Source organism: Ipomoea nil, unplaced genomic scaffold (genome assembly GCF_001879475.1).
Source record: "Ipomoea nil cultivar Tokyo-kokei standard unplaced genomic scaffold, Asagao_1.1 scaffold3047, whole genome shotgun sequence".
NCBI classification, from domain to species: domain Eukaryota; kingdom Viridiplantae; phylum Streptophyta; class Magnoliopsida; order Solanales; family Convolvulaceae; genus Ipomoea; species Ipomoea nil.
The window spans coordinates 240,982-259,692 of NW_017619475.1; the positions used below are offsets into that span (position 1 = coordinate 240,982).

The window sequence follows — 18,711 nt, forward strand, 5'->3', positions numbered from 1 at the left end:
ATATATCGCGGAGACAATTTTGTATTGATTAGTGAATTGATAAGCCGATTACAACAGGTGTAAAGCTATTATAGTAGAAGAACAAGACAAGATAGAAGGTGTCCTTAATAGGACAAATACATGCCTATTTATACAAAATAATCCTAACTAACTCGCTAATTGCATGATGGGCCAAAAGACTAAGTTAAGGCCCATGCGGTGGGTCGTAGGAATAAGTCCAAGCCCATGCGGTGGACCGTGAGACTAAGTCAAGGCCCATCATTCTCGGCCCGTAGGCAGGCTCCGGGCTTGAGAATCTTCTTGGTCTGCTCGTGTTATACATCCTGGATCCCGGGTCTCTATTATTATTGGGCCATTTCCAATATATCCATCACCTATTATTTATCATTTAATTACAAAGTTATTTGAGTTGGACCCCGAGTCAATATAATCCATCAAAAAGAATTGTGCAAATAAATATATGTGGCATTTGATTCAACTAACACTTATTTTGCCCTACTGTCCGATTCCAATTATAATATTTGTTTGCTTACTTTTGATAAGCTAATATTGGATTCAAATCATTTAGTAATCATAACTGTTCTTTACATTCTATTCTCTTACTTTTGAATAATGAAATGAAAACTGAAGAAGAAAAAATATTAAAGAAAAATTTAAAAGTCATTCTGCACGCGCATTCAGTGTAGAATTTTAATACACACACACATACATACATATATATATATATATATATATATATATATATATATATATATATATATATATATATATATATATATATATATATATAGGGAAGGGTTTAGGTGCGGGTATAGCTTCCCGTGTGGTTGTGCAGTTAGATCTGAGTCGTTGATCAAATCTAGATCAACGGCTCAAATCAATGAAAAAAAAAAAAAAAACACCGTGTCTGGAAGAAAGAAGCATAAGCTAAAAATGACGCACTTTAAGTGATAGAAACACACACCTTAAGTGTTAGATCTTAAGCACAAACTCACGCACATCAAGTACAAAACCCACGCACATAAATCAAGAACTATCTACCCAAGACCAGAGTGATGAACCAATCAAACCCCATTATATTATGATTGATCAAATAAATTTATTTCATGAAAGGATCTAGTTTCAAGTTTTCTCTCACAAGAAAAAAAAAAGCATTATTCAAACAGATATGAATACTAATTTAATTAAAACTTTATATTATTTGCATTTATGCATACAAATAGGCTAGAAATGTTCAAAAAAGGATTTCACACTGTAAGGTCGGACAAAGTTGGGATCCCCATTCCAAAGCAATGTAGCAGTTAATTGGTTGAACTTCTCTGTGGGGTGAACAAAATCAAAAAACAAATAATCCCCAACATCTTTGCATAACTCGTACTCTTTAAATTGCCTTCTTTCTCCTCCACAGCTTGGTAGTCCTCTATAAGGACCGCTACCGCAACATGCTGTCTTTGCCTCTTTCAAACCTTAAAGCACACAGCATAAATAAAACATACTGAGTATAAGTTTTAAACAAAATGTTACTCCCTCTGTCCTGTTTTATCTGTTCTACTTACTTTTCATTGGTCAAACTAACTTTTTCTTTCTTTGTTTATTTCTATTAACATTTTCTTATAATTTTTATAAATTTGATTTTTTGTGTTTAATAGTACTTTTTAGAGTTAATTCCACCAGAGGTCCCTTGTCTTTGGTGACAATTCTAAATTTAGTCTCAGACTATCGTTTTTGCCATTTTACATCTTATACTATCATTTTTTGGACACTTTTGATCCTTATGATTTTTTCTATTTTTAGTAAGGACATTTTTGTCTCTTCATTTTTTTTGGTTATTTTTCCGGTTTTAACCGGTTTAATTGATTTAGAACTTTAGGTAACATCTGACTTTTAGTAACCATAATTTTCAACCGACTTTTAGTAAAGTTCTAAACCAATTAACCCGGTTGAAACCGAAAAAATTACAAAAGAAAAATATGAACAGACAAACGTGCCCTTACAAAAAATAGAAAAAAATTATAAAAATGACCAAAAGTGTCCAAAAAATGATAGTCTGGATGTAAAATGGCAAAAACAATAGTCTGGGACTAAATTTGGAATTGCCACCAAAGACAAAGGACCTCTAGTGGAATTAACTCTACTTTTTATGTAGTTTCTAAATATATAAATTTTACGTACTAATTCTGAACTTAGTATTATGAAAAATTAAATTGTAAATAACTTCAATCCAGACTCGTTAACAGATAAGACACATAAAATGGGGTAGAGGGAGTAATATTTTTGAAAAGTTAACTCATGTTTTGGAAGTCAAACCCATATTTAACTGTCTCATTAACCAATACATATTTCATACAAGTTTTTGGTGTTAGTGTATAAAAAGAGATGATGATGAGTGAATACATGAACATACCATATCTTGATGGATGATCGATTGCGTTATTTACAGCCGTGAAGAAATCGAAGTATGAATACTTAAACTCTTGTAATGTCTTCTCCAGATTGATGAGCTTTCTTGGTAAAGCCTTATTATGCATCTCTGTCAAAACCTGGAGTTCCTTAAAGCAGCCAGTTCTATTCGTTTGTTGAAGCTTGAGAGCCCTAGAAAATGGTATGCAGCCTAAAGGTGACACTGAATAAATGACAAATTTTCTTCCTCCTTCCATGTATATTTCCTGTATGTTGAAATCGAGAAGCATTAATGTGTGCAGTGTGTGTGGGTAAATTAGAAATTGTAAACATAGCCCGCACGAGTAGCTCGGTTAGTTTTTGGTTGACACTTGGCAAATTGTGGGTGAGTATGCATGATTAAATCTTCATAGCGCGGTAGTGTGGTGGTCTATAAAGAAATAAAGTTGTATCTTCGCTACTAGCTATAGTTTTTGGCGTAATGATTAACGTTGTTTGATCTAACAAGTAGTATCAGAGTCAAGTCACGGGTTCGAGTTGAGTCCCAGCAAAAACAATTCAGATTGGTGGATGCTGGGAGGGGATTGTTGGGCAGAGGCCGGTAAGGACCAAGTCCAACAACTGATGGATAGGAGGATTGTTGGATGGAGGTCGGTGAAGGGCCAAGTCCAGCACCGTGCCTCTTAAAAATGTTATGGCAGTCTATAAGGAAAAAAAGTTGTGCTTTCGCTACTAACTATAGTTTTTGACGTAGTGGTAAGCGTTTGATCCTAACAAGTGGTATCAGAACCAGGCCACGGGTTTGAGTGTCGAGCACCTTGGCTCTTGAAAATGTGTGGCGGTACGGTATAAGAAAATAAATAGCTAAAGCTTTTGGCGTAGTTGAAACTGTGTGGCGGTCTAAGAACATAAATTTACACCTTCACTATTAGCTATAACATAATTTTTGAGGTATGTAGTGGTAAGCGCTTGATCCTAATAGTCTCTTTGTGGCATTAGACACTAGGATTTCATCTTTTTTTGGGCAAGAACTTGAAAACATAGATGATTAATAATAGAAGTTACCTTAATTGCATTAATGATATTACCAATCACCATGTCAACGTATTCCTCATGAGTATATGTATTAAGGATGGTGGAATTTGTAATAAAGGGGCCTAGGTAGTCATTGCTGCCAATGCAAATCATGTAAACAGCACTAGACAGCAGTTTGTTTGAGTCTTTCTCCCCCAACTTCCCCTTCAACTGTTTTGCAACATTCTTGAAATACTGCACCTGCTTTTTAAGGTCAATTACCTGCACAAGAATGCTAAAATGCTAAAATTAAAAAAAAAACTGCTCAAAAGAGTTATTAGCTAACAACATTTTCTGTAAACTTTTTGAGAAAGTCATTTTACAAGTAATCAGCTATGACAATTAATTTACCAAACATCTTTCTACAATTATCATCTGATGCTATTAACTAGTTAAACTCACTAACTCAATAAGCTGACAGCTATGAGCTATTTATCAAACACCCCAAAAATAAATCACTAACCAAACCAGAATAGGTTTCAGGAAGACTGCCAGCGCCACCCGATGCAAAGTTCACCCCATTAACAAATCCACCACCTTGCTCCGCCTGGAAATACCCCGGAATTAATGGCAGCTTAGCAAACTCGGCTGAGCAGTACGTACGTATAAACAAACATGATCATATTAGTGAGGGCATCAATCAGCCATTTAAAATTGCATAGAATTAAGCAATTAGAAGGCTTACCAATAAAATCGGGCACGATACGGCCATCACAAAACCTGCCTGTTGGGTCCTTGAAAAAAGACTCACCATACGGCCAAAAATTAGCCTGCAGAAGAGTAGTGGTATTGATGTAGTTATTGTTGCCAGGATCAAAGAGTGAGTCCCCAAACGCAAAGAGGGCTACATTATGCTTCTTCTCATTATTATGATGGGCTAAACAAAGCACTGGAGAAGCTAATAAGCTGCCAAGCAAAGCCAATGAAAAGACATATGAATAATACAAACTTGCCATTCCAAGAAGTGGGTGGTTGATTCGATAATGTCCAGTCGCTCTTGTTAGGATGAATTTATTATAATGCTATTACTTGGAACTGTTTTCTTGAGAGTTGAGTAATTATATTATTTGACTTGACTGTCTCGCTCGGCCTATTGCACTAAAATAGTCTATTCTTTTTGTGGGAATTTGAACTTTTAGATTGGAAGGATCTTTCAGAAAATATTTTTATATAAATGTACTAGGACTGGTTCCATTATTCACCAATGAAATTCAACTACACATGTTCTTGATAGGATGAAAGTAGGAAATTAGTGTATTTTACCGGCCTTTTGCCTTTAAAGTTGAGAGTCATCAGCAGCAAGTAGCTATACAATTGACACAAGTATTTATTTTCAAATATATATATATATATAAAATTATTCCGACGACTTTGACCATGTATACATTGTCTGCTTTTGTCTGTAAACAAAATTAATTAAGCAGACAATCTTGACCAATCAGCAATATTCAACTTGCTTTTTATTATTATTATTATTTTTTTATTTTTTTATTCTCTATTTCAGTAAATTTCAACACGGAGAAACCCACACTTATTTCAATGATGATTGATATGGTGAAACTTTTTTAGGCACACTAGAATTATTCTTCCTCTCCTTATATTATATTATTAAGAATATTATCATTTATCATTTCTATCGAAACTTTCTGCATCCTCATAAATATATCACTTCATCATTTATTTTATATCATCATGAATTGATCAATAATAAAATTATGCTCAGAATTATTGTTCTCATCCTAACGTACGTATGGATGAGTTTAGTATGAGGAATAAATAATGTCTTTATGAAAAAAAAAAAGAAAAGAAAAGGTGTTCAACACAATCCTCAAAACGTGTGACATCAAGAGGAGTTCTGAAACCTACAAAGTTAATTATTTTTGGAGCTAAAATATAGTAAAGGTATTGGTTAATACCTAGTAGCCAAAAAACTGCAGCGTAAAAGGAGGAAATGATAGCCTTTGGCGACCACCATCTAAGATGGGTGCAAGAAGATTATATCCATCTGACCAGGGCTATGACTGATCACATGCCAAGACAAAGACAAAGTTATAGGAGGTATCCCAGACATCAAAATACTTCCAGATGCACAAAAATTTCAAAGACCCTAAAACAATTTTCAAAATGGTGCACCCAAACGATTTTTCGAATTTTCATTTGATTAAGACCTTGAATGGGAAAGAAGAATGGTTCAAATACCTCACAGTGGTCTAGAGCTATCTCATAAACCCCACATAACTAACCTCAGAGGACACAAATTTTCTTGGGTACCAAAATCCTTGATCAACTGATTTACCAGGAACTAGTTAAAAACAGCTAAGTATTATAAGGACAAGAAAATTATCAAGAGTGGCTGTTCGAAGACACAAATCTAATAAGTGGTACCAACAAGTTAGAAAAAACAAAAACAAAAACTAAATCAGCATATGTATCACTAGTAGCCAAAAGTTTAGATCAGCTAAGTTAGCTATCACACAAGAAGGAACAAAAGGCTACAACTGAAAAGAAGATATAGATTTTGATGAAAACTTCTACAACAAAGAAAAAAGGCATCCTGAACGATGACCCAAGAGCATAAACTCCACTATATCTCACTGGCAGTAGACTGGATATCTCACTTAATGGTGGAAGGTGTTTGAAAAATAGTATAAAATGACATTTTAAGTAGATATTTTATGGTACAAATATTAGTGGGGTTCACTTCCGATTGGGTTGGGTCAATGTGGATTCGGGTTCTTCGTAGTGAGAAGAAGAGATTGCTATATTGTACGCTCAAAACGGAGAATGGGTGAATGAGAAATTGATTTTCAAAGTAGACCCATTTGAGTTGGAAAAATGAAGGGGAAATGCTACTTTAAAGTAGCCTTTGTCTCACATTAGTTTGGGAAGTGGGTATGCACCACTATTATTTATACAAGAGTCTTTCTACGGCTTATTGAATTGTATAGTATAGATGCTCTTTCTCTCGCGTGCAAGGGGGAGGGGGGGGGGGGGGTGCAGATCAAATCCCAAAATGATTCTGAAAAGGCTTGACTTGTGTATGCCGGCACCTGCAGGCTAAGTATGCCAAATTTTCGCATCATTTTTCCAACAAACAGCCACTCGGCGGGCCGCGATTCTGCTCAGCCAACCACTGCCAACGATTCGGCCAACCACAATGGATGGTAAGCGAATCGGCCAACCAGAATGGTTATCTAACGATTCGTCCGTGCTAACCATCGGCTCGCCATTCGCCCAACTCGGGTACGTTAACCACTCGATACCTCTTATCTCGTAAGTACCACTCAGGTAGCAACCGTTCTGGGTCTTATTTCATTAGTTCAATGTTGCAAAACACGCTAGGCGCTGATTTTTTATTTTTTATTTTATTTTATTTTTATTTTTTTTAATTTTTTTAAATTAAAAATAAAATTAAAAATTAAAATTTTTTAAAATTTAGTAATAAAACATAAGGTTTCCATAGTTATTTCTTAGAAATTATTTACGAAAGTGGTTGTAAAAGTGTTCAAAAGATTGTTTAAACCATCTAAATACATAAAAAACTAAAATTAAGAGCTAAAGAAGCATTTTTTTGAGAAATTAGTGGACCAAACCGCCTTCGGCTATTTGCGGTGGATAGATCTCGAAAAAATACGCGATTTGAAAAAAAAAATTGTCCAAAACGGACAACCGAGTCAAAAGTTATGCCTTCCCGAACTTTTCGTAAAAAAAAAAAATTAAAAATTAAAAAATTTAAGCGGTCTAGGCGCCGGTTCAGCCGGCTAGGCGGTCTAGGCGGCCGCCTAGACCGGGTAGCCGGCCGGCCGCGGAGGAGGCCGATTCTGGCCTTCTTCGCGGCGGCGGCCGGGCGCCTAGCGCCTAGGCGCCGATTAATCGGCGCCTAGGCGCGATTTTTGCAACCTTGCATTAGTTACAGAATTCATTTTGAATTAATTCCAATTTTAAATTACATATTTAATAGTCGGGTGATGGTCTATTGTTACAGAGGCCAAGTTTAAAAGATTGATTTATTATCAGTTTTAATGCCATGGTTAAATGATATTTAATCCTTCAACTCCTATATAAGTTGTTGTTGAGAAGCATATTTTACACACAACGAAATCTTCTTTTACTCTCTCGAAACTTTGTTCCTCCTCCTTTCTTAATCTCCTGTGTTCATCCCACGTTCTTGTTCACTGGCTTCTAAGTTTGAGTGCTCATAACTTAGCACCGTGGTACGTTTTATCCTGGGAAACCTATGTCGCAACGCTCCTACCACCTTTGGGGGATGGAAAATACGGTTTGAAGGAAAAAGTGTTTCGCTCAACTCGTACTAACCACCTACTAGAAAATTCCCTTCGTTCTTGTGCTTGTTATTATTATTTTTTTTTTCCAGAAATATTATTTTCATAGTAATATTTTATAACAGAAAGTGCACAAGGATTCAAGTTAAACACTTGCAAGCAGCAAAAAGAGACACTTAGAGATTTAAATGGCACTACTTAAGACATCAATTTATAGGTATGATATGAACGATTGTTCTTGAGCTAACAACTTATTTTAGTGAAGAAATTGCAGGCTACAAGATGAACAAGAGAATCGTCTACAAGCACATGCAAGTTCTTAGGGGAAGGCATGCATTGTGGACATGTCTTAATTATGAGGGTAAGTGCATTACAACAGGAACTGAGGTGTGTAGATGGTTAGATCAACTGTACTCAATAGCGAAAACCGAAACGATGAAACTCACTCGAAAAACGTCAAAATGGCAACTTGCACTGAAGGGTTTCTCTATCCAAGGAAGTTATCATTTTCCATCTATTTAAAGGGTTTCATGTTGACACTTTGAAATATAAAATCCTTCTCTTTGCAAGTATTCTCTTCATTTTCTTGTTTTAGAAAATTACTAAGGAAGAAGATAGTGGTGACAAAAGGCTTAGGGGAGTTCACTATTGAAATAGTGAACAACGACCAACAGAACTAACAAACCAGAAGAGCACTGAGGAGCTGTATGAGGATGGTGAGCGACAACATCACATGAGGCCTAGAGGAGTTCACCATTACTCCAGAAATGCTGAACGATGATAGAATAACAAAGAAGTTCAACAGAACCATGGAGAAAAACAATAAGCTCCATCCTCTAGATACCGAAGCCATCATCGTCGACTATGAAACAACATCGGAAAGCCTCCTTGACTCAACCTAGAAGAAGTCTAACTACCCTAATATGCTTTATGCTCAATCTCAACTAGGAGGTAACATGATTTCCCATACACCAAGCGAAAAGGTCTTGTTCTAATCAATGCTTTTTAAGCCGTGCGAAATGCCCAAAACGCGTCATCCAACTTGTCTGCCCAATCTTTTCTATGCCTTGTCACGGTTCTCCAAGATGGCCTTAATATCCCGATTAGCATTTTCCACTTGACCACTTGTTTGGTGGTGATAAGGAACCCCACCCCTATGATGCACATCGTATTTCTTAAGCACCTTTGCCAAGGGGATATTCCGAAAGTGACTTCCTCTATCACTAATGATAAATCTTGGTACTCCAAACCTTGAAAAGAGTTTTTTGAGGAACCTAATAACACTATGAGCATCATTAGTGCTAAGGGCTTTGTCCTCCACCCATTTGGAAACATAATCAATGGCCACCAAAATATACTTGAAACCCTTGGAACTAGGGAATGGACCAACAGAGTCTAGACCCCACACATCAAATACTTCACATGTTAGAATGAACGTTTGGGGCATCTCATCCCTATTTATAACATTTCCAACTCATTGGCAATGGTCATAATTTTGCACAAAAGCTTGTGCATCCTGGAACAATGACGACCAATAAAACCCTGACTAACTATTAGAGCATGTAGTAGAAGGGAAAAATCAAAAGTAGTTAAGGACTTTCTTGTCTTTGATCTTCAAGGTGGTTATAACTACTTTTGGCGCCATTCCTTTGTATATAAGCTCTTCATGTATTCGGCTAATAGAATTCAATGAAACAGTTTACAACCCTTTCTCATCTCAATGTCTCTCTGCAACTTGTGATCATCTTGGCTAATCTCCATCATGGTATCAGAGCCATGGAGGACGTCCTATGCCGGAGCAGTTATCGGCGTTGGAGAAGCTAGTCAGCCACCGCAACCACGGACGAATCAACCACCGATCAATGCACCACCATTCATAGTTCCTCAGCGAAATCAGACTGAAGATGTCGAGAATCCTCTGTACCTCAGCTCTAATGAGAATCCGAACACCATCCTTGTGAGCCCTCCCCTCAGCGGCAGTTCGAACTACGGATCATGGAGCATCTCAATGCAAGTCGCATTGGAGGTGAAAAACAAATGGTTCCTGGTCAATGGAAGCGTGCCGGCGCCGGACAGAACTCAGAACAGCTATCCGGCATGGAGAAGGTGGAATTTGATGGTGAAGTCCTGGATACTCAAAGCTGTCCACCCATCCATCGCACAGAGCGTGATGTACATGGAAGCTGCGAAAGATATTTGGAATGATCTCAAAAAGCGATTCTCACAGAGAGATCCACATCGCATATCAACCCTGCAGAATGAGATCTACAACCTGAAGCAGGGAAATCTCTCGGTGAATGAATACTATACCAAGTGCGGAACGTTCTAGGAAGAGATGAATGAGTTGCGCCCCCTTTCGATCTGCAAATGCAATCCCCGATGTTCCTGTGATCTAGTCGATCTTGTCAGAAAAGATCGCGAAATAGATGAGATCATCCGATTCTTGCAAGGCTTAGGTGATGACTATAACTCACTCAAATCTAATATTCTTGTGTTTGATCCTTTGCCAGAGATGTACAACATATTCGTCATGGTAGAAAAATTTGAGAGACAGTTGAGCATCACTAGCTCCAACCTGCAGTTCAGCCTTGCCAACGCCATTCATAATGAGCAAAACTCTAATGAAGAAAATAATGTAGCCGCAGTGAATTACTATAACGGAAAGAGGAACATGAACTCAGGCAATGGAAATCGAAATGCCAAATGCACGTATTATGGGATGGTTGGTCACACCGTGGAGAAGTGCTATAAGAAGCACGGATATCCACCGTGGTGGATTCCGGGGTTCAAATCCAAGGGGAAACAACCGGTAATGGCAGCTTCTGCTAGCTCGGACAGTGCTACCACCTCTGAGCAGCTTCAGAGGCTTATATCCCTCTTACAAACTCAAGTTGGCCAACACCAAGCCCCTACTCAGGTATAGTCCTTCTCTTTCCTTAGAAAAACCATCCATTCTCCCAAGAGAACCCTGGATGTCACAACAATCAGCTCCCATAATGATCTTGTATCCTGACTGTTTTGTCAATTTACTGGCAGACACAATATTGAAAGCAAAAGAGGGTATACACAAGACATTATGCAGCATTATATCTTTATCAAGGCTTATTTTCCCTATGTGAGTAACATTGGTTGTCTCTCCATTAGGAAATTTCACAGATATCCCACTTACTTGATGACTAGTTTCAAGATATTCTAGGGAGCAAGTGATGTGATCTGTAGCTCCAGAATCTAAAATCCACACAGCAAAAGAATTCTGGACAGAGTTAATGCAGAAGTTACCTTCATTATGATCTTCTGCAGAGCCCTTAAATTCTGTTCTGAATCCAGAATTAGCAAGAGTCACAGCAGCATTGGTTGGTGTCTGACTTCCCTTGTTTTGATTCTGCAACAAAATCAACAACTTTTGGAATTGATCATTAGACAAACCTGTGTCTCCAACTTGGTTCACAAAGGTATTAGAAAACTGATGTCCATCTTGAGTTCTTTTGTTCTTATTCTTGTATCCTGGAATCCACTCGTCCTTGGTGGATATCCATTCTTTTTGTAACATTTCTCAATGGTGTGACTAAGCATCCCACAAAATACACATTTAGGAACATTCTTCCCTGCATTGTTATTGAATTTCTTCTTGTTATTAGAAGTTGAATATGCCACAACAACCTGATCATCTAAGTTCTGCAACTGGCTGCTCTGAGAGGCATTGGCTTGAATAATATCAGTTGCCTTTTGATTAATAGCTCCTCTGATCTTCCCTTCCAACTTCAAAGTCATATTGAGGACTTTTCCTATATCCGGCATAGGATCCATGACAAGGATTTCAGATTTTATAGGTTCATAATCATCACTCAAGCCTTCTAGGAACCTAATTATGTGATCATCTTCCCTTTCCTTATGCATCCTTTCCATAAGAGTACAGGAGCATTTAGGCACACATTCACACAAAAGTAAAGGCCTCAAGGCGTTCAATTGTTGCCACAGAGCATTACTTTTGGTGAAATACTCATTAACAGATAAACTTCCTTGCACATTTCTATAAATTTCATTTTGAATTTCTGATATCTTATGAGGATCGGCTTGGGAGTACCTTTTGCTGAGAGCATTCCAGATCTCTGAAGCTTTGTCGAAATACATCACGCTCTCTGCTACAGTGGGACTTACTGATTTCAGAATCCAGGAACACACGATGCGATTGCATCTTCTCCACTCTGAACTTCTCGGATCATCATCAGCTGGACTCAGAATGACTCCATTAACGAAGTCATATTTGTTCTTGACCTCCAAAGCTATTTTCATGGCTCGGCTCCATGAAGAATAATTGGTTTCAGTCAGAACTGGTGAAACAAGGATCAAATTGGGGCTCTCTGTGATGTGAAGGTAGTAGGGATCGTTAAACTCGTCACTGCGCTGGTTCACCGGACCCTGATTCGATGATGCAGCTGCTTGTTCTACGCGATCTCCATCTCCAATCACATTTTCCGCCATTACTGCAGCAGCGTAGCTTCTACGTAGCTCTGATACCATGATCAGATAGCTCAGTTTAGTGTGTTAGGGTTTGGGAGCTTCATCATGAGAAGAACAGAAAGAGGAGCCATGTGTTATTGATGATAACTCTTTGAGGAAAGAAGTGTTTATTACAAGAGAGGAACAAGAGAAGAAAGCAGCTTATATATCGAGAAGGAAAAGAAGAAGAAAACGGTTATAACTAACTTAGGGACTAAAAAGACATAAATGCCCCTAAGCTAGCTGTACAGAGAAGAGCTGCATCCAAGAGCTGCTAGGAGATGCTCAGGCTATGGTGGTTGTTTCTGTATGCTTCATCAAAAACTTAAACCCTTGTAATGTCTTCTCCAGATTGATGAGCTTTCTTGGTAAAGCCTTATTATGCATCTCTGTCAACACCTGGAGTTCCTTAAAGCAACCAGTTCTATTTGTTTGTTGAATCTTGAGAGCCCTAGAAAATGGTATGCATCCTAAAGGTGACACTGAATAAATGACAAATTTTCTTCCTCCTTCCATGTATATTTCCTGTATGTTGAAATGGAGAAGCATTAATGTGTGTAGTGTGTGTGGGGTAAATTAGAACTTCAAAACATAGTCCGCATGAGTAGCTCGATTAGTTATTGGTTGGCACTTGGCAAATTGTGGGCGAGTAGGCATGATTGAATCTTCATAGCGGTAGTGTGGCGGTCTATAAAGAAATAAAGTTGTGTCTTCGCTACTAGCTATAGTTTTTGGCGTAATGATTAACGTTTGATCTAACAAGTGGTATCAAAGTCAAGTCACGGGTTCGAGTTGAGTCCTAGCAAGAGCAGTTAAGACTGACTGGTGCTGAGAGGGGATTGTTGGGAAGAGGCCGGTAAGGGCCAAGTCCAACAATTGATGGATAGACGGATTGTTGGGTGGAGGCCGGTGAAGGGCCAAGTCCAGCACCCTGCCTCTTAAAAATGTTATGGCAGTCTATATATAACGAAAAAAAGTTGCGGTTTCGATACTAACTATAGTTTTTGATGTAGTGGTAAGCGTTTAATCCTAACAAGTGGTATCAGAGCCAGGCCACGGGTTTGAGTGTCAAGCACCTTGACTCATGAAAATGTCTGGCTGGATAAGAAAATAAATAGCTAAAGCTTTTGGCGTAGTTAGTTGAAAAATGTGTGGCAGTCTAAGAACATAAAGTTACACCTTAGCTATTAGTTATAACATAACTTTTGGAGTATGTAGTGGTAAGCGCTTGATCTTAATAGTCTCTTTGTGGCATTAGACACTAGGATTTCATCTTTTTTTGGGCAACAACTTGAAAACATAGATGATTAATAATAGAAGTTACCTTAATAGCATTAATGATATTACCAATCACCATGTCAACGTATTCCTCATGAGTATATGTATTAAGGATGGTGGAATTTGTAATAAAGGGGCCGAGGTAGTCATTGCTGCCAATGCAAATCATGTAAACAGCACTAGACAGCAGTTTGTTTGAGTCTTTCTCCCCCAACTTCTCCTTCAACTGTTTTGCAACATTCTTGAAATACTGCACCTGCTTTTTAAGGTCAATTACCTGCACAAGAATATAACAATAATCAATAAAATTTATAGTAATTAATCAAATAATACATGAAACTAGCTAGCTAGCTAGCCAATTAACATTACAAGTACTGCTAGAAAACATTAAATTCTGGTCACCGAAAAGCGGTGAAAATCAGGCCAGTTTCAGTCTTCAGCCAAAAAGTTAAAAATGTTGAAAAACCAGCTGATTCTATTACTTTTTAAATGGTCAGAAAATTATAAAAATTCAAAAACTACTGAGGATTTTCTAGTAATCATGCCATACATGCATATATGTTTCCTAACTTCAATTTGTGAGTTCAATGCACGCATAAAGACAATGTTCAGTAACATATATAGTTAGTTTAACACCTAATTTTGACTTATTTGACTACTATTTGTTGGTTGACTTGGTTAAACAGTTAATACAAATGTTTGATTTATTAATTTTTTTGTAACAACTTATTGCTTTAAAATGCTAAAATTCAAAAAGCTGTTCAAAACAGTTATTAACTAACAACTTTCTGATAAAGTCATTTTGCAAGTAATCAGCTATCAGCTGACAATTAATTTACCAAACATCTTTCTACAATTATCACCTGATGCTATCAACTAGTCAAACTCACTATCAGCTGACAGCTATGAGCTATTTATCAAACAATCCAAAAATAAATCACGAACCAAACCAGAATAGGTTTCAGGAAGACTGCCAGCACCACCAGATGCAAAGCTCACCCCATTAATAAATCCATCTTGCTCCGCCTGGAAATACCCCGGAATTAATGGCAGCTTAGCAAACTCGGCTGAGCAGTACGTACGTATAAACAAACATGATCATATTAGTGAGGGCATCAATCAGCCATTTAAAATTGCATAGAATTAAGCAATTAGAAGGCTTACCAATAAAATCGGGCACGATACGGCCATCACAAAACCTGCCTGTTGGGTCCTTGAAAAAAGACTCACCATACGGCCAAAAATTAGCCTGCAGAAGAGTAGTGGTATTGATGTAGTTATTGTTGCCAGGATCAAAGAGTGAGTCCCCAAACGCAAAGAGGGCTACATTATGCTTCTTCTCATTATTATGATGGGCTAAACAAAGCACTGGAGAAGCTAATAAGCTGCCAAGCAAAGCCAATGAAAAGACATATGAATAATACAAACTTGCCATTCCAAGAAGTGGGTGGTTGATTCGATAATGTCCAGTCGCTCTTGTTAGGATGAATTTATTATAATGCTATTACTTGGAACTGTTTTCTTGAGAGTTCAGTAATTATATTATTTGACTTGACTGTCTCGCTCGGCCTATTGCACTAAAATAGTCTATTCTTTTTGTGGGAATTTGAACTTTTAGATTGGGATGATCTTTCAGAAAATATTTTTATATAAATGTACTAGGACTGGTGCCATTATTCACCAATGAAATTCAACTACACATGTTCTTGATAGGATGAAAGTAGGAAATTAGTGTGTTTTACCGGCCTTTTGCCTTTTAAGTCGAGAGTCATCAGCAGCAAGTAGCTATACAATTGACACAAGTTGCGGGAATATAATATAATTATTCGGACGACTTCGACCATGTATACATTGTCTGCTTTTGTCTGTAAACAAAATTAATTAAGCAGACAATCTTGACCAATCATCAATATTCAACTTGCTTTCTTTTTATTTTATTTTATTCTTTACTTCAGTAAATTTCAACACGGAGAAACCCACACTTATTTCAATGATGATTGATACGGTGAAACTTTTTTTTTTTTTTCTAATTTTCTTTAAGTTTTGATTATGCTAATAATGTGTAAATTAAAGTTAAGAACTGGTCCGTTTACTAACAGAAAACTATTTTCTGTTTTCTGTTTTCTAATTTTTCAGTTTTCATTCTCTGTTTTCAATTCTTTGTTTTCTGTTTAGAAAACTTCTTTCCTAACAAAAAATTATTCTCTATTTTTTGTTTTTTAATATTTCAGTTTTCACCTAAAATTAATTAGATAATATATTAATATTTTTTGAACTAATATTTAAAATATTTTTTTTGAATATATTCATTTGAATGATATGTATATGAATATATAACTTTTACTTTGAATTCTAATATATGTGAGATTTCAATATCCGATATCTGGACCGAACTTGTATTATGATGTAACATAATTAAAAATATTCAAACTAATAATCTATTGGGTTCAATCAAAATCTAAAACATTATATAGAGTTTAATTCCTAATTTTGATAATGTAAATAATGTCTAACTTTAAAGTGTAAGCAAATAAATTATGTTTAAATAAGTAAAGTAAGTAGAAAAGATAGAAGATAAAATAAGATAATAATGAATGTAACCATAGTAATGTGGTTATAGTAACATATAACTAAACATATGATAGATGATTTTGTTTTCCATTTCGAAAACAGTTTTTTTGTGTGTTTCAGTTTTGCAGAAATTTTCAGAAATTATTTTCAGTTTTCAAAATGAAAAACTGTGTTAGTAAATTGTTGGGTTGAGTTTCCCTCCTATGTGGTAAATAGCTCATGTTTGGATCAAGCCAACTTTTATCCACTATATTTTTGAGCCCTAATTATTATTATTATTATTATTATTATTATTATTATTATTATTATTATTATTATTATGTTATATAATAATATTAGGGAATGTAAGATGTTGGAGAAGCAAACGTTTTTTGGCATTTGAAGGGGTGATGAATTAATACTCTATTTATTCTTCATTATTCCTATGTTCATGCTTTTGAAGCTTTAAAAGGAGAGCAATCTACACACATACTGATTGTGAGAGAAAAAGACAAACAAAAACTAAAGTGAGTGAAGGTAGTTCGGCGGCAGTAGCAAGGAAGAAACCATTTTCATTTTGTCTCTTCACCTTGGACACAAGTTTTGATGCTTTTGCCGTGAGTTTTTCTAAGCTCTTGGGTACAATCTTCATCAAATGTTTTGAAGGTCAATTTGTATTTATTCTAGGCATATTTTGGGTAATCTCGTACTACTTATATTCATTTTATCTTGTTCGTGGTAGTTGAATATTTTGAGTACGTACGAGATATTATTTCTATTTAGCCTGTGAATTTTAAAGGATGTATTTGGCCTAGAATTGGTGTATTTGATGATTTGTGGATGTATGGCTCGTGTGGTAGCCTGAACCTGTGTACCCGAGATTTGTTATAGTGGAATTGTTGGTGGTGGTGGTCTTGTGGTTTTTCCCCGTAGTTTTGGGGTTTCCACGTAAATCTTGTCTTCCTTGCTTTCTTATTTATTTTTGGATATTGTGTATCATCTTGTGTTTGTGCTCCTGTCGGTTCTGTGATTTTTCATTGTCACAGGAAGTGGAATTTTTCCTAACAAAGTGGTATCAGAGTCCTGGTTGTTGATTGGGTACATTTGACATGGAGACAAATATGAGTAATATGGTACGATTGAATGGTAGAAATTTTCACATTTGGAAAGCCAAGATGAAGGATCTTTTGTTTGTGAAGAAATTACATCTACCTGTGTTTGCAACTGTAAAGCCAGAAAGCATGTCAGCCGAATTGAAGAGTGGGACTTTGAGCACCAACAAGTTTGTGGTTATATTCGCCAATGGGTTGAAGATAATGTTATGAATCACATTATCAACGAGACACATGCCAGAAGCCTGTGGGATAAACTTGAGACCCTGTATGCTTCCAAGACAGGCAATAACAAATTGTTTTTGCTAAAACAATTGATGAATCTAAGATTCAGGGAAGGTACATTGATTAATGATCATGTCAATGATTTTCAGGGTGTTCTTGATCAGTTGTCTAGCATGGGCATCAAATTTGAGGATGAGGTACTTGGTCTCTGGTTGCTTAACACTCTACCTGATTCTTGGGAAACGCTTCGGGTTTCTTTGACCAATTCTGCTCCCAACAGTGTTGTGACCATGGAGTATGTCAAGAGTGGTATCTTGAATGAAGAATCAAGAAGAAGATCTCAGGACACCTCCACTTCTCAGTCAGATATTTTAGTTACAAATGATAGGGGGAGAAACAAACAAAGCGGTCAAAAGGGTAGAGATAAAAGCAGAAGTAAGTCAAGGTCATGGCACAAGGATGTTGAATGTCATTATTGTGGCAAGAAAGGACACATCAAGAAAAATTGCTTCAAGTTGAAAAGGGATAAGAAGCAAGACAAGAAAGATGATAACACCGAGAACCAGGTTGCAACAGTTAAAGCAGATTTATTTGTTGCTTGTGATGAGAACGCCATCAATGTTGCATGCCACGAAACAACTTGGATTGTGGATTCAGGTGCATCCTACCATGTTACACCAAGGAAGGAATTCTTTACTTCATATACTCCAGGTAACTATGGAGAGTTAAGAATGGGTGATGATGGTCAGGTGAAGGTGATTGGTACTGGTACAGTTTGCCTTGAGGCAAGCAATGGCACAAAGCTGGTACTTTAAAATGTAAAGCATGCACTAGGTATCAAACTAAATCTCATTTCTACAGGAAAGCTTGATGATGATGGTTTCTGTTGTTTCTTTTGGTGATGGACATTGGAAAATCACTAAAGGTTCGCTGGTTATTGCACGAGGTAACAAGTCTTCTAACTTGTACTCTTTGCAAAGCTTTATTTCTAGTGATTCAGTGAATGTGGCAGCAAAAGAATGTGCATCAGAATTGTGGCATAAACGACTTGGCCACATGAGCGTGAAGGGGATTGATTGCCTTGCTAAGAAGAGTAAGCTTTCAGGGGTAAAAGAAGCTAGGTTGGGCAGATGTGTTCATTGCTTGGCGGGGAAACAGAAAAGAGTTTCTTTCATGAGCAATCCTCCTTCGAAGAGGTAAGAGCCACTTGAGTTGGTACATTCTGATGTGTGTGGACCAATGAAGGTTAGGTCACTTGGAGGTGCGTCTTACTTTGTGACCTTTATTGA

The 18,711-nt window shown here is 36.9% G+C and overlaps 1 protein-coding gene across 2 annotated transcripts; it reads right to left on the reverse strand.

Moving 5' to 3' along the window:
- Positions 1–1,085: 1,085 nt before the first annotated feature.
- LOC109163837 (GDSL esterase/lipase 1-like) lies at positions 1,086–14,999 on the reverse strand. 2 transcript variants are annotated; one of them, XM_019312552.1, is made up of 6 exons: positions 14,700–14,999; positions 14,481–14,602; positions 13,582–13,812; positions 12,588–12,782; positions 2,405–2,471; positions 1,086–1,466 (listed from the first exon to the last, which is right to left on the reverse strand). In XM_019312552.1, exons 1-6 carry the CDS (start codon positions 14,968–14,970, stop codon positions 1,225–1,227), a joined length of 1,128 nt encoding a protein of 375 aa, XP_019168097.1. In that variant the 5' UTR covers positions 14,971–14,999; the 3' UTR covers positions 1,086–1,224. The 2 variants fall into 2 exon arrangements, with proteins under 2 accessions (XP_019168097.1, XP_019168096.1); XM_019312551.1 differs by lacking the exons at positions 12,588–12,782; positions 13,582–13,812; positions 14,481–14,602; positions 14,700–14,999 and adding exons at positions 3,466–3,696; positions 3,938–4,062; positions 4,160–4,624 and having other exon boundaries at positions 2,405–2,666.
- Positions 15,000–18,711: the final 3,712 nt, after the last annotated feature.